This window comes from Chionomys nivalis, chromosome 13 (genome assembly GCF_950005125.1).
Source record: "Chionomys nivalis chromosome 13, mChiNiv1.1, whole genome shotgun sequence".
Taxonomy (NCBI): Eukaryota; Metazoa; Chordata; class Mammalia; order Rodentia; family Cricetidae; genus Chionomys; species Chionomys nivalis.
In genome coordinates, this window is record NC_080098.1 from 12,132,742 (window position 1) to 12,157,445 (window position 24,704).

The 24,704-nt window shown below is 40.1% G+C and overlaps 1 protein-coding gene across 1 annotated transcript in view; it reads left to right on the plus strand.

Annotated features, from left to right (window-relative positions):
- Nucleotides 1–24,704, plus strand: part of C13H10orf67 (chromosome 13 C10orf67 homolog) — a 94,888-nt gene that overhangs the window by 56,752 nt on the left and 13,432 nt on the right. The window contains exons 11-14 of the mRNA XM_057788010.1: nucleotides 17,800–17,862; nucleotides 18,173–18,252; nucleotides 18,327–18,392; nucleotides 20,905–20,992. Of these exons, the coding sequence (XP_057643993.1) occupies nucleotides 17,800–17,862; nucleotides 18,173–18,252; nucleotides 18,327–18,392; nucleotides 20,905–20,992 (297 nt within the window). The remainder of the gene's footprint in view (nucleotides 1–17,799; nucleotides 17,863–18,172; nucleotides 18,253–18,326; nucleotides 18,393–20,904; nucleotides 20,993–24,704) is intronic.

The window sequence follows — 24,704 nt, forward strand, 5'->3', positions numbered from 1 at the left end:
AGAATCTGCTTATCCATAGGACTTGGAAGAACAGAGTAGAATTATACGGTTGTGTGTACCTTGTTAGAAAACAGGAACAGGAAAAAATACAGGCCTCTTAAGCCATTTAATCAGAGAAGTAGATCACTCCCTTCTCCAGTGACGAAGTGAGACATGGGGAGACTCGGAGTAGCTCTAGCAGAGAGTCAGCCCACTTGGAAGAAAGCTTCGAGAAGTGAGAAAAATCATCCTCAGATGGTATAGGTGTTTGCCTGTGTGACCCCAGCAATCAGGAGGCAGAGGCAGGAGGATCACTATGAAGTTGAGGCCAGCCTGGGCTACCCTACCAGCCCCAAAAGAAAACCAAGAGACAAAAAGGAGAAGAAAAAGGAAGGAAGAAAAAGTATGGGAGGAGAGATAAATGTTTCCACTGTAAAAAAAAAAATAGGAAATAGAGTCAGGTAGAGGGCTATATGAATCTCTAAGGAGAGACTTTGCATGTGACTGGTAAGTGACTTGGTTCTAGAAGCAACTGTTTCATAATCCAGATGTTGAGAAGTACATTCTTTAGTTCCCACCAAACAAAAGCTGATTGAAGGGCTGGAAAGATGGCTTGCTGGCTAAGATCGCTTGTTGTGCAAGTGTTGAGGACTCATGTTAGAGTGTCCAGCATTCGTGATAAAACTCAGGCATAACTATTTATGCCCGTACCCTTCACCATTCCCAGGTGAGACAAGCCAGCCAGCCAGCCTAGCCAAACAATGTGTCTTGCTCAGCAAGGGACACCATTTCAAGGGAATAAGGCAGAGTAGAGTGGATATCTGAGGCCCTTCTCTGAACTCTGACTGCTTGGAAAGGTACTCCCATGTCTGTCTGTCTGTCTGTCTGTCTGTTCCCCTCCCTCCACAACCTCTCTCTCTCTCTCTCTCTCTCTCTCTCTCACACACACACACACACACACACACACACACAAAGAAAAACTAGAACTAAAACCTGGTCTGAGTGGTTAGTGTCTCCTGTGGCAGGAGCAGGGAGACCAGCCGTCCACCCTAGATGGCCATGTTAGAAGAACAAGGATTCCTTGCCAGAGGATCATGTGGGCAATACTCTGTCACCTAGTTTTTCAAATTTTTTTTTAAAAAAATGTATGAATATCTGCAGATGTAGCTCAGTGGTAGAGCACTTGCCTACTATGTCTGTACCCACAGGTTCCATTGCCAGCACTCACAAAAGACGATCTTCACTGAAGGCTCACATCGTAGAGCCAGATTTTCAGGAGTACAGCTCTGTGTTGTGGGGAGGGAAGAGACACTGCTCTATTGGGCAGCGGAGGGAGGAAGCACTGGGATCTGAGGGGTACGCTCAGGCTGCCGCTATGCCTCCTTGCTTTTTGAAGTTTTTGTCTGGCACAGAGGGATGACCTTGTGGTTTCACAAGATCACTGACTTGTAAGCTTTACTTTTTGAATGCTCCTCCCCCTTGAAAAGCAGATTTTGAACCATCTTTAGGTAAATTCTCAAGACTTTTTTCATAGAATGAACTTAAGCAGGTTGTTATTTAAAAGATTTATGGCCATTTAGCTGAATTCAAGGGGCCCTAGTTCAAGCCTTAGGCTTCCTTATTGAGCTGGTTCCAGGTCCGGAAGGTGTCAGTGGACAGTGAAGTGGGTACCTTTCAGTAGCGTCTGAGATCTTAGGTCCTAGATACCAGCTAGAGGGGAGCAGAGCTGTGTCAAGCCAGGCCCTGCAGCTGAGCTGCCATCCTGAGGTCCCAGCAGCAGGGGGCAGCTGCACTAGCGACCTCCCTGCCCCCCTTCATGACCCTAAGGCTGGAACTGAATCCTGGATCTGTGACTCAGAAACTCCTGTGCCCTCAATATAGATAAATGCTGAGCTTTCAACATTAACAGGGTCACAGGAGCCCTCCTCCTCCCCACCCGCACACATTGCCCTTCCCACTGAGAAGACACAAAAAGAGAGAGCAGAAAGCAGACTTAGGGTATCTGAGAAGTATAATTTCAGTTGGCTTTTCTCCTGGAATCACACTCTCTTCTGATCAGAGTGATTGTTATCGAGAGGTTTCCAGAGCTTCAGGGAACATTCTGTCAAACGGTGAGACTCTCAAGTTAATGTTTAACATTAAGTACAAATCGGAAAAGGAGGGGCATGGGGGCTTAAGCTGGTCCCCTCACTGACACAGTAATTGATTCAAATTTTAAATCCATTTTCTGGTTCACAGTTGCTGCTGCCACCTATGTTGGCAGTCCCAATCCCATGGTCACCTTCCCATGTGATTCTTCTTTCAGTGTGTATTAACTCCGTCAGTGCCACAGTGCTTAAGATTACCTTTAAATGTCTAACTCAAAGGATTGCTAGACCTCTTTGAACGACCTTTGAAGGGCTTTATAATATCTCCTACGTGCAAATGACCACGCGGAAAGCTCGCTGCAGGACCTTTGCATCAGTCATTTCTCTTCCTAATTAATCATACTTATTTTCGAAATCTGTGTCATTTGGTGGGAACGGTGCATATGCCGCCTGGGGGAGGCACACAGTGATAAGGGCAGTGTTTAGCCAGTCTGAGAAACCATGACACACGCATTGCCTTCAGATATCAGTTTATAAACGATTTCACAACATAAAATTTGTATTTGTACAGGGTACTTATGTAAAGTTTATCTTTTGATAGCTGTAAAACTGTTCAAATACTTGGGTTTTATGTACCAAGGTTAAACTGGATTCCCAGGTTTCCCTTCCACCTCACCCCATCCCAAGTAATTAGTTAATTAAGGTCACACCCAGCAAATGCTTCTCTGGAAGACTTCGGAGCCTCCTTTGGAGGAACCTGGTCTGTGTTACAGGCCATATGACATGTGCTTTGGACTACTGAGGGCTCTTCTGTGTGGGAAATAGGACAAGGGACAAGGCCAATCTTGTTCTTGTCACAATACAAAGCAATTCCTGTAGGCAAAAAAAAAAAAAAAAAAGAAAAAAAGAAAGAAAGAAAAAAATCTCCAAAAAATAAAGGAACAAAAACTATAAAATATTTAACAATGACTAGTATTTTTGCAATAATCTGCAGTTGTGACTATAATCATCCTGCAAGCTAGTAATTTTTAAAATATGACTGTACGATACCAAATTATTATTATCTCCACCATTCAATTCTCTTGTTTGGCAAAATTACACATAGCGTTGAAAACAAAGTGCCCAAGGGAAGAAAGCGATAACCTGCTCATTGTCTCACTCCCCCATTCGTCTCCCCCTCGGCTGAGCCTGGCAGATCAGAGCACAGAGAGAAGCCAGCACTTTTTCTGAGCTGGGAATGCCAGGGAAACTGAGTCAGACAAAGAGGGAGATCCTGAATGTGACCTGTGTGATCTTCGGAGGCTGTCAAAGGCTATTAACTATATTTTGATAATTATGCTGATGCAAAATAATTTCGTGATGCTGAATTTATTATGGTGTGAGTGTGTGCATACATGAGTGTGTAATTGGTGTGTTTGTGTTTATGCATGTGTGTATGTGCATGTGTGTGCTGTGTGTGTATGGGTACTCTGTGTATTTACATGTGTGTGTAGGGGGTATATGTGTGTCTGTTGCAGTGCTTATGTGGACATCAGAGAACAACTTAAGGAAATTGGTTCTGACCTTCTGCCTTGTGAGATAAGGCCTTCCTGAGCTGCACACCCGAGCCTAGCTGGCTCAGGAGCTTCCAGCAAGTGCTCCTCTCTTAATCTCCCTCTTGTTGTTTTAGCAGTGCTGAGGGTACAGATGTGCACCTCCACATCTGGTTCTAGGGATTGAATTCAGGTTGTCAGCCCTGTACAGAAGCTACATTTACTCAGTGAGCCATCTCTCTGCCTTTAATTTTGCTTCTTTGTTTCTTTAAGATCAAAGACTTTGCCGTGTGGAAAGGATCACTGTACGGTGGTACAGTGATTTGCTGAGCTTTAGAAACAAAATTCTCATATACCACTAAAACAAATTCCCCTTTAGTTTCCGCTCTAGGAGACCCAAACTGAAACTCTGAGCAATCGCCTATTTAAAATTAAAGCGAGCTAAGCATGCTGATGCCTGCTTACACTCCTAGCGTCCTGGAGACTGGGACAGGAGACCTGTGAGTTGAAGTCAGCCTGGGCTACATAGCGAGACTCCCTCATAAACAAATCCAGTAATCAGTTAATAAACTGAACATAGTGGACAATGAGGACTACTGAGAACTCAAGAACAATGGCAATGGGTTTTTGATCCTACTGCACGTACTGGCTTTGTGGGAGCCTAGGCAGTTGGATGCTCACCTTACTAGACCTGGATGGAGGTGGGTGGTCCTTGTACTTCCCACAGGGCAGGGAACCCTGATTGCTCTTCGGGCTGACGAGGGAGGGGGACTTGATCGGGGGAGGGGGAGGGAAATGGGAGGTGGTGGTGGGGAGGAGGCAGAAATCTTTAATAAATAAATAAATAAATTTAAATTAAAAAAAAAGAAATAAAGAAATAAAAAAAACTAAATAAAATTTAACCTAAAAGTAGTGTTTTATCTTCCATATAATTTTATCTTCGGTATTTCAATGATGAATTAAATATGTATTTTCAATATACTTGGAACTAAAAATTGCTAATGAAAACAGCATTTAGTATTTCCTGAACAAATGAAAAATATTTAAAAGTTATGTGAAGAACTTTATACCGTTTTTAAAAAGTTTTACATTTACTTATCTGTGGTGGACCACGTACAACCAAGGCCCACATGGGAGAATTAGTGCTTGTCTTACACCCTGTGAGCCCTGGGCCGTGAGTTGTCTGTCAGACTCAGTGGTTTAGTGCCCTTACCTACAAATCCATCTTCCTGCCAGGATCTTATAGCTCACTTGCTTAGTTGAAAAAAAAGAATGTAAACTGTTGTGTGATGTCCACAATATTTCCCTCTTAATTAAAAACTGGAGATTTGCCATCTTTCTAAGAGTGAGAAACAGACAAGTTGGAGATGCGGTAATTCCCTACCCTCCTCAGCCGTGGGCAGGTGCTACGTCCTAACCTCAGGTGGAGTAGCATCCTTAGTGGCTTGGTCTCCAGAGCAAACATTTTACCCTCACTATGCAAAGTGGTTTTGTTCCCCACACGTGGGCTTCAACCCTTGCTTTCTCACCAGCGAATTGACACCAGAGCCTCTGCAAGAGCCTGGGCGCCTGCGAGGCACACCCTCTTTCCCACATACCACGCTGTTGCTCATCGGCACGGCCGTTATTGCTGAGACCAAGGCTGCTGTTCGGTTTTGCCCGCCGTGCCAGGGTGGCATCCATGCTTGCAAGAACCACAGCAGAGGCGCGCACTGGTTGCGGGTTGTGTTGGCTCCCGGCTTCGATCCTGCTCTAACAGCCTAGCATTTCTTCTTGCTCTCTACTGCTCCAAGCTTCCATTTTTCCTCAAATCCCAAGATTTGGTCTAGAGAGTCAAGATACATCTTTTTATTCTCTGTCTCTCTTTAGGAATTAAACTTTTCTCTTTTGTTTTCCTCACCTTAATGTAATCTGTTTATTCATCAACAAAACCAGTCTTGTCAGGCGAATGCCCAGTGTAATTCCAACACTCTAGAGGCTGAGGCAAGAGGGTCACCAGCTATGAGGCCACTTTGTACTAGACAACATCATCTCTAAACAAAACAGTTTTTAAAGGAGAAAGAAAACAAATTTTGAAAGGGAAGCTGTTTATTCCTCCATTGTTACATTTTATTTTCAACTTTCATTCCCAAACAACTTCAGGTAGCCAGTAATATTCATTAAATTGATTTAATGCTAGACAAATCAGGTTTTTATTAGTTTTGTTAGCCTATGCAGCTTAAATAGGGACCGGACGCTGGCTTGCTGTTGTTGAGGCAGGGTCTCACCATTTAATCGAAGCTAGCATTGACCTCACAATCCTCCTGCCTCGGTCTTCTGGGTGCTAAGTTTGCAGATGTGTGCCATAGCAAAAATGAGCATTTTATCTAACCTTTTTTAAAAACATATTTTTAAAATGAGGGCTGGAGAGATACCTCAGCAGTTAAGAATGCTTGCTACTCCTGCAGAGGGTCTGAGTTAGAGCTGAGCTAGGTTCCCAGAACCCACATCACAGATAACTGTAACTGTAGTTCCAGAAGAACCTGTACACATATATGCACACACAAACACATACACACACACGGGAAAGGGGGAGTATAAGATAAATATCTTTAAATTTTTTTTCAAGTGCTTACAACTCTACTAATACCATACCATATACCATATATAAGTGTGTATATCTTTCCAGTCATTGAATGAACTGGAGCCACATGTTTCTATGCATGTGTATGTGCATATATTATATACATATGTGTGCATACAATTTTACACACAAACATATAATATAAATATATAATAATATATAATTATACACGAATATATATATCATACACATACATACTATATATCACTATATATTAATGAATATAGTTATATGATAACGATATATATGGTTATATATTATAAATTATATTATATATAATACATATCATATGCTTGTATGTGCATACCTCAGTCAAATGACTCCATCACAGCAGCAACTACCATGAATATTGTAAGCTCTACTAAGTCCAATGTCTGAACATATGCACTAAACATTTTCAGAATCATTAAGCATGAACCTGAACAACTTAGAATGTAATTCCAGTGATCTGCTTCTCTAAGTGAAACTATGTAAGTCCCAATTAAATATACAAAATTTCTATATCTGGTTACATTGAACAGATCATATGCATGATTAAAGATAATTATTAAAACAGATTTCAATACATTTAATGTTAAAATTAGATTTTAATTCATTTATGCATTAAAAAGGCTAGGAGAAAAGTTAAAAAAGCAACAAAAAGATTTCTGAGGAACGCAGACTCTAAGGAAGAGTCACCACAGCAGAAATGTCAGGAACTCTCTCAATAAACAGCTTAGCCTTCAGTTTAGAGAGAACACTGCCAAGAGTATTTCAGCAGCTACCAAGAAACACGGTCCACATGTCTTACTCCAAACGCCTCTGGGTGTGTGTTTCCAGTTTTCCATCAAAGGCTTAATTTATTTTAGAGATTTGAATATGATAGACTACAAAAAGACAAAGATGTTGCCATTTTTAACACTTATTTTTATGTGTATGGGGCTCACACGTGCCATACATAGCATGTACGTGACCATCAAAGGCAGCTTTCAAGACTCAGTTCTCTCCTTCCACGCTATGGATTCTGGAGATCAATCTCGATCCATGATGCTTCGTGGCTAGCACCCCTACCTGCTAAGCTATCTCTCTGGCCCTTATATTTTAATATAAGTAATTTCATGTAGAATTTTATATAATTGATCCTAGTAAGATTTCCATTTGATGTCAACATTTACACCATTTTTGGAGGCTTCAGGTCCTTGTGTAGATCTATGATCATATTCTCTCTTTTGGACAGTTGATAATAAATTCTCAGTTTGTGTTTGTGTTTAGAAGAAATCTTTATTTTAGCTTATTTTCTGAGTCTAGAAAGCCAGGTTGACAATTTTATTCTCTTTAATGTTCTGGAGATATGAAACCATTGCCTTTGGCCTACACCTTCTGAGAGGACTGAAAGACTTCCTTGGGCTGCAGTGTGGCTCAGTGGTAAAATGTGCAAGGCCCTGGGTTCCATACACAGCACCCCAAGCCCCCCAAAATTTCCCCTTTATTTTGCTTTTCAACAGAGATTGCTTTTTTGGGGGGGGAGGGAGTGTTTGCTGTTCAACCCTGTCTATTTCAATATTAATATTTATCTTTATGCAGTTTCTTGGATTTGTGATTTGATATTTGTTGTAGATGCAGTCCAACAATAATAAAATTGTTACTCAACACACAAGTACAGGTTCATTTGACCCTCTGAACTGCTCCAGAACCCTGGAAGGCTCTGCCCATGAATAGTGAAATTATACATGTGCTTCTAACCCTCTTCCTTTGCCTGACCCATGGCTACACCTGGAACAATACTGGTGTATGAAGATAGTTGCTTGTTAGTAAGATATAAATAACATTCATATAAAAGTCAGTCAATCATTTAGTAAAGGTTTAGACAGAAAACAACTCGTTTCTTTCAGAATGCTTTGACCTCCTTTCCTCTGCTGGGATAGAATGCCATTTGTTGAAGATGGTTTCTTTTTTCTATTGTATAATTTTGGCTTCTTTTTTAAAAATCAGGCATCCATATGTGTGTGGATTAACATTGGTGTCATCAACTGGATTCCATTGATGCACCTGTCTGTTTTTATGCCAACACTATGTGGCTTTCATTACTATATAAATGCTTGAAATCAGGGGTGGTGATGCCTCCAGAGGTTCTTTTATTGTACAGGATTGTTTTTAGCTATCCTGTGTTGTTTGTTTTTCCATGTGAAGTTGAGCATTGTTCTTTTAAGGTTTGTGAAGAATTCTTTGGGGATTTTAATAGGGATAATATTGAATCTGTAGATTGCTTTTGGTAAGATGGCCATTTTTTTACTATGTTAATTCTACTTGTCCACAAGCATGGGAGATCTTTCCATATTCTGATATCTTCTTCAGTTTCTTTCTTGAGATTTGAAGTTCTTGTCATACAGGTCTTTTACTTCCTTGGTTAGAGTTACACCAATATATTTTTTATTATTTGAGGCTAAGGTAAGGGCTATTGGTTTTCTGACTTCTTTCTCAGCCTGTTTATCATTTGTATGTAAGACGCTACTGTTTTTTTTTTTTTTAAGTTAATCCTATATCCAAGCACTTGAATAAAGATATTCATTAGCTGGAGGGGTTGGGTTCCCTGGTAGAGCTTTTTATAATTGGAATTTTCTTTGGGCCACCACCAGCTCTCAAAGACACTGAGACATTAATTATGAATGTTGGGCCTTAGCTTGGGCTTATCCCACTAGCTCTTTTATCTTATTTTAATCTGCTTCTATTCGCCTACACTTGGCCTTGGGGCTTTTAACTTTCCTTTCATTCTGTATATCCTATTTCCCTGCTTCCTCTGTGTCTATCTGAATGGCCCCTGGTATCTCCATGGCATCTCTCTCTTTTTTGCTTCCCTTTCTGAGCCTAAATTTCTCCTCCTACTTACTCTCTCTGTCCATAAGTTCCTCATATACCTCCTACCTCACTATTGGCCACTCAACATTTTATTAAATCAATCAGATGCCTTAGGCAGGCAAGGTAAAAGAGCAATGCATCTTTACATAGTTAAACAAATGCAACACATCTTTACATAGTTAAATACTCCACAACAGTTTTGGGGGTTGATTAGTATACTATCATATCATATCAAATAATGATACTTTCACTTCTTCCTTTCCAATTTGTATTTGAATCTGATTTCCTTATGTTATCTTATTGCTCTAGGTAGAACTTTAGGTACATTATTGAATAGGTATGGAGAGAGTGGACGTCTTTGTCTCATTCCTCATTTTAGTGGAATCTCTTTGAGTTTCTCTCCATTTTCTTTGGACAAAGGGCTGTTGTATATTGCTTTTGTTATGTTTAGATATGTCTCTTGTATATCTGATATCTCCAAGCTTTCTATCATTGAAGGCATGTTGTATTTTGTCAAAGGCTTTTTCAGCATCTAATGAGATGATCATTTTTTATAGCTTATTTATATGATGGATTCACAGATTTTTGTTTGTTGAACTATCCCTGAATCTCTGGGATAAAGTCTATTTGGTCACAGTGTGTAACCTTTTTGATTTGTTCTTCAATTTTGTTTGCCAATGTTTTATTGAGTATTTTTGCATCAATGTTGATGAGGGAAATTGGTCTGTAATTCTTTTTCTTTGTTGAGCCTGTGTGGTTTGAGTATCAGAGTAACCATGGCCTCCTAGAAAGAATTTGGTAATGAATTCTTCTGCTTCTATTTTGTAGAATAATTTGAAGAATATTGGTATTAGCTCTTTTTTGAAAGCCAGGTAGAATTGTATGTTAAAGCCACCTGATCCTGGGCTTTTTTGTGTGTGTGAGTCTTTTAACGATAGCTTCTATTTCCTTAGGGGTTATCAATCTATTTAAGTTGTTTATCTGATCTTTGTTTATCTTTTGAAGTATGACCTAACAATTCTCTGGATCTCCTCAGTGTCTGTTCTTATGTCCCCCATTTTGCTTCTAATTTTGTTGATTTAGATATTCTTCATTTTAGTTATTTTGGATAAGAGTTTATCTATTTTGTTGATTTTCTCAAAGAACCAACTCTTTGTTTCATTGACTCTTTGTATTGTTCTCTTTGTTACTATTTCACTGATTTCTGCCCTCAGTTTGATTATTTCCTGTCAGACACTCCTCTCAGATGTGTCTTCTTCTTTTTGTTCTAGAGCTTTCAGGTGTAATGTTAAGTTAATAGTATAAGATCTCTCCAGATTCTTTATAAAGGTACTTAGTGCTATGAACTTTCCTCTTAGCCCTTCTTTCATTGTGTTCCACAAGTTTGGGTGTGTTATGCATTCGTTTTCATTGAATTCTAGGAATTACTTAACTTTCTACTGTTTCTGTTATTGTTGAAATCCAATGGTGATCTGTTAAGATACAGGGGGTTATACCTATTTTTTGTACCTGTTGAGACATGCTTTGTGGCTGAATATATTGTCAATTTTAGAGAAGGTTCCATGTGGTACAAAGAAGGCATATTCTTTAGTGTTTGGGTGAAACTTTCTGTAGATATCTGTTAGGACCATTTGAGTCATAACATCTGTTAGTTCCATTATTTCTCTGTTTAGTTTCTGTCTAGATGACCTGTCCAATAGTGAGAGTGTGGTGTTGAAGTCTCCCACTATTAACATGGGATAGGTGTTCAGAATTGAGATCATCTTGGTAGATTTTTCCTTTGATGAATGTGAAATGGCCTTCTCCATCTCTTTTTATTAATTTTATTTGAAAGTCCATTTTCTTAGATATTGGGATAACTACACCAGTTTGCTCCTTAGGTCCATTTGATTGGAAAACCTTTTTTTTCTTTTAACTCTGAGGTAATATCTATCTTTGACGTTGAGATGTGTTACTTTTATGTAGCAGAATGATGGATCTTGTTTTTGTATCCATTCCATTAGCCTGTGCCTTTTTATTGGTGAATTGAGTGCATTGATATTGAGAGGTATTAGTGACCAATGATTGTCAAATCCTATTATTTTGTTGGTGGTGATAGTATGATGTGTATGTGTGTGTGTGTGTGTGCGCGCATGTGCACATATGTTTGTGTATTTGTATGTTTCTCTTCTTTGGACTCTGCTGGTATGATATTATTTATTGTCTGTGATTTTGTGTATATAGTCAACTTCCTGGGGATGGAGATTTCCTTCTAGTACCTTCTGTAGGGTTGTGTTTGTGGATAAATATTGTTTAAATTTGACTTTGTCATGAAATATCTTGTTTTCTCTATCTATGGTGACTGACACTCTTGCTGAGTATAGCAGTCTGTGCTAGCATCTGTGGTCCCATAAAGTCTGCAGCACATCTATCCAGGACTTTCTGACTTTTAGAGTCTCTGTTGAGAAGTCAGGCATAATTCTAATAAGTCTGTCTTTGTATGTTACTTGGCCTTTTTCCTTTGAAACTTTTAATATTCTTTCTTTGTTCTGTATGTTTAATGTTTTACTTATTATGTGGTGAAAGGATTTTTTTTTCTGGCCTAAGCTATTTGGTGTTCTGTTAGCTTCTTATAACTTTATAGGCAAGTCCTTCTTTAGGTTGGGAAAATTTTATTCTATGATTTTGCTAAATATATTCTCTGGGTTATTGAGCTGGTTTCATCCTTTTCTGTTCCTATTATTCTTATGTTTGGTCTTTTCACAGAGTCCTAGATTTTCTAGATGTTTTGTGTTAGAAAATTTTTAGATTTAACATTTCATTTGACTGATAAATCTATTTCCTTTATCCTGTCTTCAATATCTGAGATTCTTTCTTCCATCTCTTGTATTCTGTTAGTGAAGCTTGCATTTGTAGTTCTTGTTTGCTTACTCAGAATTTCCATTTCCAGGATTCCCCTCCTTTGTATTTTCTTTATTGTTTCTATTTCCATTTTAAGGTCTTGAACAGTTTCATTCATCTATTTTTTCTTGGCTTTCTTTTAGGGATTTATTGCTATCCAATTTTTTGTTTGTCTTTTCCTCAATTTTTAACAGATAATTTCATATCTTCTTTAAGAACATCTGTCATCTTCATAAAGTCATTTTAAGCCCATTTTCTTCTGCTTTAGCTGTGTTGAATTGTTCAGGTCTTGTTGTTGTAGGACAGCTGGGCTCTGGTGATGCATATTTCCCTTTCTGTTATTGATTATGATCTTACATTGGCATTTAGGTTTTTGGATTTGAGGTGATTGTAAGTCTAGGTGTTGATTACTGCTTTTGTCTTTGTTGTATGGGAGTTTTGTCCCTTGGTTTCTCTTTCCTCTCTGGTCTTCTGACTTCAATGGCTAAGAGTCCCAATGGCTAGTATATCTTCCGGCCCAGTGCAGTGTCGCCTCTAGGGTTTTTTGAACCAGGGTTCCCTAGATCTGGCCTGGCCTCTAGAAGAGACAAAGTTTTCTTCTGAAGTTGTAGACCAGAATATGGAGCCGGAAAGTTGGTGGGTGGGGTGTGAAGTCTGGGTTTGTTGGGCGCACTTAAAGGGGTTTTGTGGGTAGTGGGCAGTGCCTTACCTGAGGCTCCTAGGACCAGCCTAGCATTCTGTAAGGCTGTCAGGTCCTAGAATGGAACTCAGGGGAGAGGATGCTGTCTGGGTTTATTGGGAAGGTTTTAGGGAACTTTAAATTTAAGAAGTTATTTAGTAGAAGTGTTAAGAAATGTAAAAATTGTGAGCTCTGTTATAAAACTATAGTGGGGTTTTCCTGACCTGACTGCTTTGTCCCAAATAAACACTCAAAAACTTAATATTAATTATAACTGCTCAGCCGATAGCTCAGACTTGTTTCTACCTAACTCTTTTTGGGAAGAGTGGCAGTTTATACATAATTTATTCAAACACATAATTAAATACATAACAGTCAGCTTCTTTATTAAACCAATCATAGTGAGATATATTCACACAGTGTACAGAAAGATCATCCCACAGCGTTAAACAAAAATTATTTTCATGATTTTTTAAAATTTTATTTTATGAGTATAGGTGTTTTGCTTGCATGTATGTATGTATGTCTGTGACCCACTTGTGTGCCTGGTACCCACAGAGACCAGAAGAGGGCACTGGATTCCCTGGAACTGGAGTTACATATGGTTGTGAGCCATCATGTAGATGCTTCAAATGGAACTTGGGTTCTCTGCAAGAATAGCCAGTGCTCTTAACTCTGAGCCATCTCTTCAACCCCTAAAATGAATATTAACAGTTATGAAATTTTAGTTATAAATTCTAAATAAACATACTTGGAAAAATGATTCATAACCACAGTTTGATAGCACAAGTACAGTCATTTAACTTCTGTTTTCCCACTCAGGAAGCTACAGGTTGTCCCATTAATATGGCCATTGGTTTTCACTTCCATCCATTGTTTGGCAGTCCAGTGTTTGCACTGTCAATGGAGTGACCACATAAAGACCAGCATGTGTATTCCAGAGAAAGTGGAATGTCAGCAGCTGGCAAAACAAAATGACAGCTTCGTGTGGACAGAGTTAAGATTCAATATAATGTACTGTAACAAGGTGGAAAATTTGACTTGGGAAAAGGAACAAATACTATAGTCAATATGAGGTGCTTTGCTTTGCTTTGTTTTTGATGAAAAGAAATGCTATCTTCATAGTCACAACTCAACTGTCTTTTGAGAAAATCAAATAATTATTTGCATTACAGAAGATATGCTGCAGCAGTCTTATCTTCCATGGTTGGCTTCTTATGAGAAAAATAGAACCTTAAAAATTATACTGAGTTTTACTACATATTCAAACAAGGAATGCTAAAATAAGTCTTTAATTGCTGACGTTAGTCTGGATGGTATGAAGTTAGACATCAGTGTCTTCCAATATGACTTATTGTTTTGATTTTGTTTTCCTAAATATCTGAGCTTTTAAAACTTGGGCATGTTTTCTTTAGCATGTTGGGGAAAACCGTGGAGTGCTTGACGCTTTTGTTCAGTGACCTCCATGGCCTACAGCTGACCAAAGGGCACTGAATTCACCCTGTACCCCATGCCTTGGTAGAGAGACTATTCAAGTAGTCTGTCCCTGTGGAAGACAAATAGATGGAGTGATCCTTAAGTGTGTGTCTGCCTTGTGTCACCTTAGTGACTTTTTTATTTTCTTAATTCTTCCCCAGCTTTTCCAATGGTTACACAGAATCTAAATATGTTCAAACTCAGGGTTAAAAGGCTGCCTTCAGACATGGTGAACCTATAATTTTGGTTAATTGTTGTTTTATTTGTCTGTTTGGTTTAGGAAACAGAGTCTCTGTGTATCTCAGGCTGACCTCAAACCTAATCCAGAAAAGAATCTCGAACTTCTAATCCTTCACCTCCATATCCGAGTGCTGGGTGCCATTGTTCCTGGTGGTCAGGGTTTGGATCAGATGTCTTGTGGTTTTGGCTTCTTATTCAAAGAAGTGAGATAAAAGCCCACATAGATCTTTAAAAGTAACAAGGCAACTTTATTCAAGTCAAAGCAGTAGTAGATATTAGAAATGAATATATAGTCAAGATTTACCACAGGCCACATGAGCAAAGGTCTCAACAGCCTCAGTTACATTTTGGGACTTCCTTTTATGGAGTTTAAAACAAGTTGGGTTGTTAAAAAGTTTGGATGATTCTCTATTTTACTGACAGATTGTTATACAAATCTTTTCTCTACTGTGCATGTCCCTTCCTATAAGGCATCTAATTTTAATTATATGCATGCTCAATTATGCATAGGCATAAGATAACAAGCAGAGGGTTCTTCCTAAAAGGCCACTTTAGGGTATAGTTTGCCTTGTTGTGCATATACCCAACACTAACTCAAGAAAGAAGGACTTCCCACTTTCTGTGACTGGACACAATGAAAATACTAATGAACAAGACCTCTGTAAGTTCGATCCTTGTTAAAGAAAGGAGAAACTCATTACACTGTTAAGAAGGGATGGGTATATACCTCCATAGAGATTGGGGTCCTCCGCTATTAATAGGTTGCTAGGTACATTGTTCAGAGAGAGAGAGGCTTCCATAATACATGCAGATGAAAGTCTCAGAATGACGAAGTACATTGTTAGAAGAGGGGTGTACAAATATCCCCAACCAGGTGGAGTCCTAGGTTAAAAAGCTATTCCCTATGCTTGTCTGACTCATCACAATGCCAGATAAACATGGGCTGCAGTTTGGATTTGGAGTTTCATGCATACTAGATCAGCACTCTACTAATTGGGCCAAACCCTCAGCCCTGAATTAAGTCAACTTCTGGATTTCATCACATTCTGCTTGCTAGGCCAGTTTGCATTTTTGTTTAATCAGTGTAAACACTTTTCACCACTATTATCAAGAAAACAACGTAAGGGGAAAAAAGTTGTTTTGCCCATAGACATTTCTGTCCATCTTGTCAGGGAGGGTAGAATGGAACCAGGCCACTCAGATTATGGCTGACTAGAAGCAGAGAAGGAATTGCCTCCATTATCTGGTTTCCCCATTTTCACCTTGTACTCCATAGCTCTCCTTGCCTCCAGTCTATAAAATGGCGCCACACACATTCAAGATGGGTCTTACAGCTCAATTATGCCTCTCTGGAAATGCCTTCTCAGATTTACCCAGAACTGTGTTTCAATCTACAAGCAGGATTGCATAGATTGGCATAGATTGCTCAGTGGGTAATGTTTTGCGTGTACACACAAGAACCTGAGTTTAGATCCTTGACACCTATGTGAAAAGTTGGACATGCAATGTGCCCCTGTAATCACAGCACTGGGAAACTGAGACAGGAGGATCCTGGGACTTGCTTGGCAGTCAATTTAGCCAATCATTTAGTTCCAGGTTCAGTGAGAGACCCTATCTCAAAAATACAAGGTGGATAGTGATAAAGACACCCAGCATCAACCTCTAAACTCTACACACAAACACGCACACATACACACATGCACACATGCATGCACGTACGTATGTAACAAACAAATAATAATCTCATATGCACTTCTAAATCCAGTCAAAATGATGAGTTTAACCCATGAAGTGGGTAAAGGGCTTCCTGACAAGTCTCACCTCATGGGTTCCATCCCTAGGATCACATGTCAGAAAGAGAGAGACAACCTCCACAGATTGTCCTCTGATCACTACATAAGCCAGAGGCCCATGTTTGCCTCCCCCACACAAAAACATGCTAGACAAAATGTAATAAAAATAATTAAAAATAAATTAGCCATCAAAATCCAGGGCTGAATTAATCTGATGCTGTCATTTCTCTGCACACTCCCATACACATCCTGCACATATTCCCTTGGCACATGTGAGTTTGAGGAGGCTCACATTGGTGGGTGACTGACTTGTATCATCAAAATACTATTCCAAATTTATCAGTCTGAGTGCTGGTCCTTAGCTGCCCATCAAATGCCAATACCTCTCACTTCCTGGGTTTGCCCCATCTTCACCTCAGCTTTGATTTTTGGTTACCTGGGAGAGCTCTTTCTCTTTAGGATGCTAAGCTGCTCAACTCTCTCTAACCCATTCTCTGATGCAGCCAGTTCTACCAAGAAGGGTAAGGGACCACTACTTGAAAAATGCAGCAGTAGTATTTGAGTGGGAACTTTGTTGTCTACTGCATAGAAATATGAGTTCATTGACCAAGATGTGTGTGTGTGTGTGTGTCTGTGTGTGTAGTTCTAGGGATGGAACTGGAACTACATGTGAACCAGCTAAGTATTCTGCCAGTGAAGTACATTTCCAGTCCAGCCAAGAGTTCTCTCCACAGTTTATATTTGTATATTGGTGAATTCAGGTGGGTATGAGGACATGCCCATTAGAATTCATTGACCTGTATCTGCTCTGGAACCATGTGGCACACACACTCTCCCTTTTTATCCTATTCCTCCCTCTCCTTCTCTTTCAGACAAGGTCTCTCACTAGCCTGGACAGTAAGCCCCAAAGATTCACCTGTCTCCTTCTCCCCATCACAGGGTTCCAAGCTGATGCTACCAAACCCTACATTTTTAAAATGGATTCTGGGAATGGAACTCCATTCCCAGGACTTGCAAGGCAAGCACTTAACCAACTATCTCCCAAGATCCTGTACCCAACATATTGTCTCACTTCCAAAAAAAACTGCTGGCCCTTCTACAAAAAGTTTAGCAATGAAAACTTACAGTTTTCAAGTACTTTTTTTTTTTAAGCTTATGACTTCATTGAAAAATACCTTCCTGCTCCTGCTTCACTGTTTTAAAGGGTATAATGGTGAGTGGGGTGAAGAGATGGTTTAAGTAGTTAAGAGCACTCTCTGCTCTTCCAGATGACCTGGATTCAATTCCCACTATCCATATGGTGGCTCACAATCATCTGTAACTCCAGCTCCAGGGGATCTCATGCCTTACTCTGACTTCTGTGAACAGCAGGCACACAGGTGGTAACATATAAGTAAAGCACTCGTGTACATTAAATAATCTTTTTAAAGTTTATAAAAGTATAATGGTCAAGTTTGACCTAGCACTATAGCTGTCATGGCCCAACTGCACGTGTGTTGCGTGCACACTGAATTTTAGGGATTAGATGAAGCAGTGAAGACCTCCAGGCTACAGTTGGCAAATTCAAGTCTCTATTTTCTTTTCCAAACAAAGATAGACAAGCAGACAGAAAGGAAAACTGTCTTCATGCAGTAATGTGACATTTTGTCTTTACTGTGGTTTATTCTCTTCACAGGTTACATTTCTACTACCTCACATGGTGTCTGAAGAAGTGTTTTTAAATTTACAGATGCTTAAGGTATGAAAATGACCACTAGGAACTCCACTGTTAACCTCATTATTGCTTGTGGATCCCGGCTATTCCCAGGAAGTAAAGTCAGTCATTTACAGGAAATAGGAGTGTGTGGTTCTAAAGCCTTCTGACCCCCAGGAATTTGCAAGGCAGTCTTATTATTCGCTCAAGGGACTCTCTCAGCATTTCTTTCTGTCGGTTGTCAACAAGTGTCACTTACTACCTAGCAGAAATGGCATTTCCTCATACAGGAGGAAGGAGCAGTGCCGTCCATGTCCTTAACCTTATGCTGGGTTCCTGTGCTTTCTGTTAAAAGGATGAAGACAAGAGAGTTATGCAGGAGGAAATAAAAACATTAAAAACTACACTGGAGAATGCAAGGAAGAAAATAGAAAGGTACTGGGCTTAATGATCCCATGTGGTCTGTCTGCAGCTGAGACACTATTTAACCACATGCAAATGTGTTCCAGGATTCAAAAGGACACTGATCGGATCAACAAAAACTGGGAGAGGAAATATCTCATCCTCAGGAACAGGTAGAGTGTACCCAGTGTAGGTGTGGGTGTGCAGACAAATTCCATTTGGAGAAACACAGTAGAAAGAGAATTCTCGTGTTTTTCTCTATATATTAATTCACGTTAAATAACCTCACATACTTGCAATAAGAACTGCAACATGGTCTAAAATAGAAAAGTATTTAGAGTCACTTAAAAGGAACTGTTCTCTGGTTCCCCGTTTCTGACCTAGCTTCCTCCACAGCAGTTTACATGTAATCCTGAAAGAGGCTCTGCACCACCTTCACAAATCGCCTCACATGCCAGGCCCTTTAACCCAATTCCTTAATCTCTTGCCCACACTTTCCTCTCACAGCTATTTAATTTCTTCTCCCTGAATTATGCCTGCTTTTTTCTAAAATGGTGAAAGTGGAACTGTGGAATTCTGGGCCAGATACTGCAGCACCCATCTGTGATCCCAGCACTTGGAAGGATGGAGCGGGAGGATTACTAAGAGTACGAGGCTAACCTTGGCTACATCATAAGTTCAGAGACAACCTGGACTACATAAGTAAAATAACAGTCCAAGAAAACATGAACATGAAAGGCTGGAAGGAAGGACAGGAGGAAAGGTTAAGGAGAAAGGGAAGAAGAAGCTGCAACCCCAAGTAACAGTAGCTAATGCTTGTATTGAATATAAAGGCTATGCTGAGAAAATGCTGCTTTTCTCCTTTGTTCTATGTCATGTGAACATTTAAAATGCATTTCCTGACCACTTGTTTTCACCCCATATTTTCTTAGTTATCACACACTGGAAGTTTCTTTGCAAGAAACTTAATAGTGAAGGGCAGTGATGAACTGATGAACTTACAGTTCATGCTTGACACGAGTACACTGCATTTGCTCTACAGGGCAATAATACACTACATTAGCTCCCATGTCATAAGCACGATACCCATCGTGTATTGAAAAGCCTACACCTGATGCTGAAATAGTTAGGACTGGCTAGCAACCAAGATCGCATGTGATACCAGAAATGATTCCAGATGGGGAGCCCAGGTCCCCTGCTTAGGAGAAAATGTCTTTCTTGTTTGGTTCCCCATACCTGCTGGTAATGCTTATGCTCCATGAAGTGTGTCAGTTTTAATTTTGGCTGTCTGATACAAGGTCTCACTCTAAAGCCCAGGCAGGTCTTGAACTCACAGCAGTCCTCCTGCCAGAACCCATGTGGTGGAAGAAGAGAAATGATTCCCATTGTTGTCTTCTGACTTCCACAAGCACGCTGTGGCATGTGCACATCCACACACACTAACACGGGGGAGCTAAAAGGCAAGAAATGATACCGCAGTTGAAATAAATGGGAAAATGGATTGAGCAGTGCGTAGCTAGCAGGTGTGAGAGGGGGAAGCAGAGCACACCTGCGCACAGGCGTGCACACTGCACACATTACGGAGTGGAAATGGGGAAGGAATGGGCATTTTTGATGTTGAGGAATATTCGGTCCACGATGACCACTCTTTCGGCACCCAAATATGTATGTCTGACCTGCATGCAAAAATGCATCCCGGGGTGTTTTAAGTCTTTCTCTTTTCATCCCACCCATCGCAGGGTCAGCTCAAGTCTAAACCCTTTCTAAGACTCGTATCTCAAAGTCTTAATTCTCCTAATCTAAATTGAGTATCAGTGAAGTTCTGGCTATAAATTCATTCATTATGGGCTCCCAAAGCTGTGAACAAGTCCATTTGCTCCCAAGTGCAAAGTAGGGTGGGTATTGTATTGACATAGTTGTCAATAATACTTACAAATATTCACGTTCAAAAAGAAAGGATATGGGAAGATATCTAAAAAGCCATTAGTTGTTTTTGTTTTTGTTGTTTTATTTTGCTTTGTTTCTGGTGCTGGGGGTAAAACCCACGGCCTTGCCCATGCTAGGCAATTGTTCTATCACCGAGATACCGCCCCCATTTTGCTGTGATGTTTTTGTTCACTTACAATCACTAGAAAAAAAAATGTCCAGCCATACTCCCAACTCATCTATCTCTAGCAATGAATCTCCTCATTTTAACACTGTCTACAATGGGAAGAAGCTAAACATTTCCTAAAAGATCAGTTGTGGTTCTTATTACTTCTGATGCTTCATTTCTCCAATCTTAAGTCAGCGAGAGCCTCCCAAAGATGAAGAATGCACTGTTTTTACCTAATCTTTGATGATTCCCTTGATTTTTACTAGAATAACATATCTTAGAGTCCCCTTGCATATTTGTTAACTTATATCTAGAAACAGCTATCTTAAAAATACCCTTATTCATTTCAGAACCTACAGTCTGCAGGGATCGTCATTGCTGTTATTTCTATACATTTTTAGACCTAGGAAATAGTTATTCATAAGGAAGAAGAAATAAGCTAAAATTAATATTTTTATATTTTTACTTGGCAATATTTAAACTTTTTGCATTGTGATCCCTACCTACATGGTAAGTGTTGGTCTTGTCCTATGATGTTTATACATCTTATTCTATTGATACATCTTATTCTATTGCTTCTTTTGTTGCAGTTTTCACGCCCTGAAGGATGAGATGTTCACCAGACACACACTTTTCCGGCAGTTTGCAATGATTGACGACACCTCTTTCAACTATGTTGTAAGTGCTTTGAACGCGTGAGCTCTTATCTCATTCTAGGCTGCAGTGATAACACAGAGCAGGCACTCTGTCAGCTACTGAGGGCAGAGAACAAAGTGCAGGGCCCAACGAGCTCAGTGGGAAGTGCAGATGTGTAAATAAGGCTGTCACCGTGCAGCGTGGCGGCTGAGCTCTGATAGAAGTCTTCAGACTTCAGAGGGTGCGATACTCATTCTGCCTAGTAGGGCCTGCCCATTTGCTCGTCTTTGACCACAGATACGATGCTTGGGAGTATCAAAGCTCAAGTTCAAGTCTCCAGTCTCTTCCGAAGGGAAGGAGTAAGCACCAACTCATTCGTTCTCAGATTAGAAACGGCTGTTACCAGATTCGCATCGCTATGACAAAATACCTAAGACCTTTGAAGCAACGTGGTTCACTTAGCTCACAGGAGGCACTTCAAAGTCCATATAACATCATATAGGCTGGCGGCAAGGGCTGCACTTGCAAGACAAACAGCAATAACAGAAGAGTCTGTGGGGACAAGGTGGTCACATCCTGAGCCAGGATGCAGAGAGAATAAGAGAATCCAGGCTTGCTCCACGGAGCCACCATCTGGTGAAAATTCAAGCGTTGTACGAGCAACCTTCTGAGAGCACACCCCAAAGTGACCTAAGGACTCCCACGAGGCATCGCCTCTTGAAGGCGCCATCACATATTAGTGCCATGTTGGATATCAAGTTTTCAATACGTAAATTTGGTGGCACAATATTTCATATTCAGACCAAAGCATAGCAGGCCTGTAGACAAACTCAGCTATGATATAGACTATTACTTACCTGTTTTGACAAGAGAGTACCGCTTATGAAAGGGAAGGCTGGCCAGTCTAAGAAGCAGATCTGGTAAATTCCACCTGACAAGACAGTCGGCATAATAGCAAATCTTTAAGCTTCTGCCGCCTGGCTGCTTTCCTTGGATCAGTCAGGCTGTTTTGTTTTGTTTTGTTTTTAGAACAGAGCATAAGAAACAGGCTGTAGGATATTGCTTTAAGAGGCTTACGGTCTAAAATAATTTTCTTTCCAATTCTTTTCATCAATTTTCATTTTTAGACCATTTTCTAGGTTTAAGTTCAGAAGTGTTCTAAAGTATTCTGTCAAGACAGTATTTTAACTAGATTTATTTAGAAACCTGAGGATTTTAAGAACTGTCTCCTGAGCCAGGTAAAAGTGGCGCACACTTTTAATCCCAGCACTCAGTAGGCAGAAGCAGGCAGATCTCTGTAAATTGGCAAAACAGCCTGGTCTACAAAGTGAGTTCCAGTACAGCCAGGGCTACACAGAGAAACCCTATCTTCACAAACCAAAGAAAAAGAAAGAAAGAGAGAGAGAGAGAGAGAGAGAGAGAGAGAGAGAGAGAGAGGAAGAAGAAGAAAGGAAGGAAAGAGGGAGGGAGGGTGGGAGGGACGGAAGGAGGGATGGAGGGACAGAGGAAAGAAAAAGAAGGAAAGAATTGTCTCCTGAGCATCCCAAACTGGTCTACACAAGAGAAGAACATGCGCAGAATCCTCCTTCCTTTCTTTCCCCCTTCTCCCATAGTTTGTAAATTCACTTGGCATTCTCCTCATCTTAGATGTGTAACCAGCTGGGCAAACAAAACAGAAAGTTCCACAAGAAGGCTATGTCACTCAGTCAGACATTTCTAGTACTTTTCTAGGGTAGTTAGAATCAATGTATCTATTCCTTAAAACTGTACGGCTAATACTTTTATTTGTGGCATTGTATTTCTTAAGTCTCCTTAGCCACAAGTTGAGCATACCTGCTGCAAATAAATCAATAAGGATTTAACTTTTAATGCTATGTCCTATGGCAAGCTAGCAGATATAGCTGTCTGGAAAAGCTTCAGGCCTGTTACAGGTTTCCCTTATATGCATGATACATAAGTATTCATCTTCTCACCTCAGTCCTGTAAGTACATGTACATCTACTTTAAATCACTCCAGAGTCATCGTGACGCAACAGGGTCTTGTTAGTCACACATTTTAAGTGGATTCTGAGTTGTGTCCTCTACCTCTGAGTTAAAAGAGTCTTTGACCACTCTTAGATGTATTTGTTAAGTTTGGCAAATGTCCTTAAAGCAAAGTGAAGCCATAGGATGGAAGACATGGTGCCCACCTTTTCTTACTCTTACATCTGACAGCATTCTTGATTACACTTTATTTTTATTTTTTAAATTTCATGGGTATAAGTATTTTTTCTGCTTGTGTGTAGATGTACCATAAATGTGCCAAGTGCCCAAGAAGGCTGCTGAGTTCCCTGAACTAGAGTTACAGGTGACTGTAAACTGCCACGTGAGTGCTGGGAACTGAACCCTGTTCTCTGAAAGAGCATCTAGTGTTCTTACCCACTGAGCCATCTCACCAGCTCCTTGCTTATATTTCCGCTGGTATAACAACTTTGAGGAGTATAAGAAATGAAAGTTTTATTTGGGTTTAAATTTGGGTTTTAGTAGTTGAAATTTTCCCACATCGTATCCACAATTGTCTTCACAGTCTGTTCATTTCTCATGTCTCTGCCTGTTTCCTGAGGCCACGTGCTCTTGTACATGCGTTTTCTGTGCCACTCCCCGCTGTGGTGCGCTCCACCGTACACCCAGCAGAGTTAGCCTCTTCTCACAAGTGTTTTTCACTCACTTAATGTAGGTCAACTGGTTTTTCCCCATCAAACATTTAACCCCACACCTCTTTGTGGGATTAGGCTTTAGGGATAGGAGAATGCATGTATATGAATACATAAATAAAGATACACAAATCACCAAGAGAGAATAAGGAAATAAATAAGAGGGGGAAAACATGCATTCTAAGCAATGCACAGGGCCCCGGACTGTTTCTGGTGAGCATGCATAATGCACCTTGAACTGCATGGCCTGCACGTCTCCCGTCATGACTTAGTAGTAAATGGGTAACAGTGATGCATGCTTCTGCTCAAGACTTCTAGAAGAAAGTTCCTCCCTTGTTTGCTTTATCTCTTGCTTTTTTTGCCAGTCCATTTTTAGCAGTCTGGGCACACTGCTGAAGCTTTCAACAGCTATGTGGGATTGGAAGTAACCTTATAACTTCTGATCTGTTCCTGTGTGGTGCCCTTCCATATCTGAAGGGCATTCATTCTAGGACCACACAGAGGAACCAAGGTCCTTGGATTCCCAATACCTGTATTAGTTTTAGAAAGCCTTAGTATTTGTGTGTGATATTTTGCAATTCTCCATAGACTTTAATTCTCTCTAGATTACTTGTACTACCTAATGCAATATATTATGTAAATGGTTATATACTGTATTGCTTAGGGAATAATGACAAGGAAAAGATGTCTATACATGTTAAATACAAAAATAATTTAGATTTTTAAGTGTTTTTCTCCACTGCAGCTTGAAGCTGCAAACACAGGACTACGCCCACGGAGGGCCAGCTTGTAGAAAATCCCAAGTTGAAGGAATGGATCAAATGAAAGTAGAGTTGGAAGAAACATTGAGGAGAATATTTTTCTTGAATTGTCTCTCCAAACAGCCTCAGTAAAGCAGCGAATCTTTGCTACTACTTTGATGATGACTCTGATGCTGTTGACTGGAGTTGGGGCAACTCTTTATTACCCAGGCTATTCTCAAATGTCTGCTTTAAACAGCCCTCCTACATTAGCCACTCGAGTAGCTGAGACTCTAGGTGGACACCACCGCTAGTTTAAAG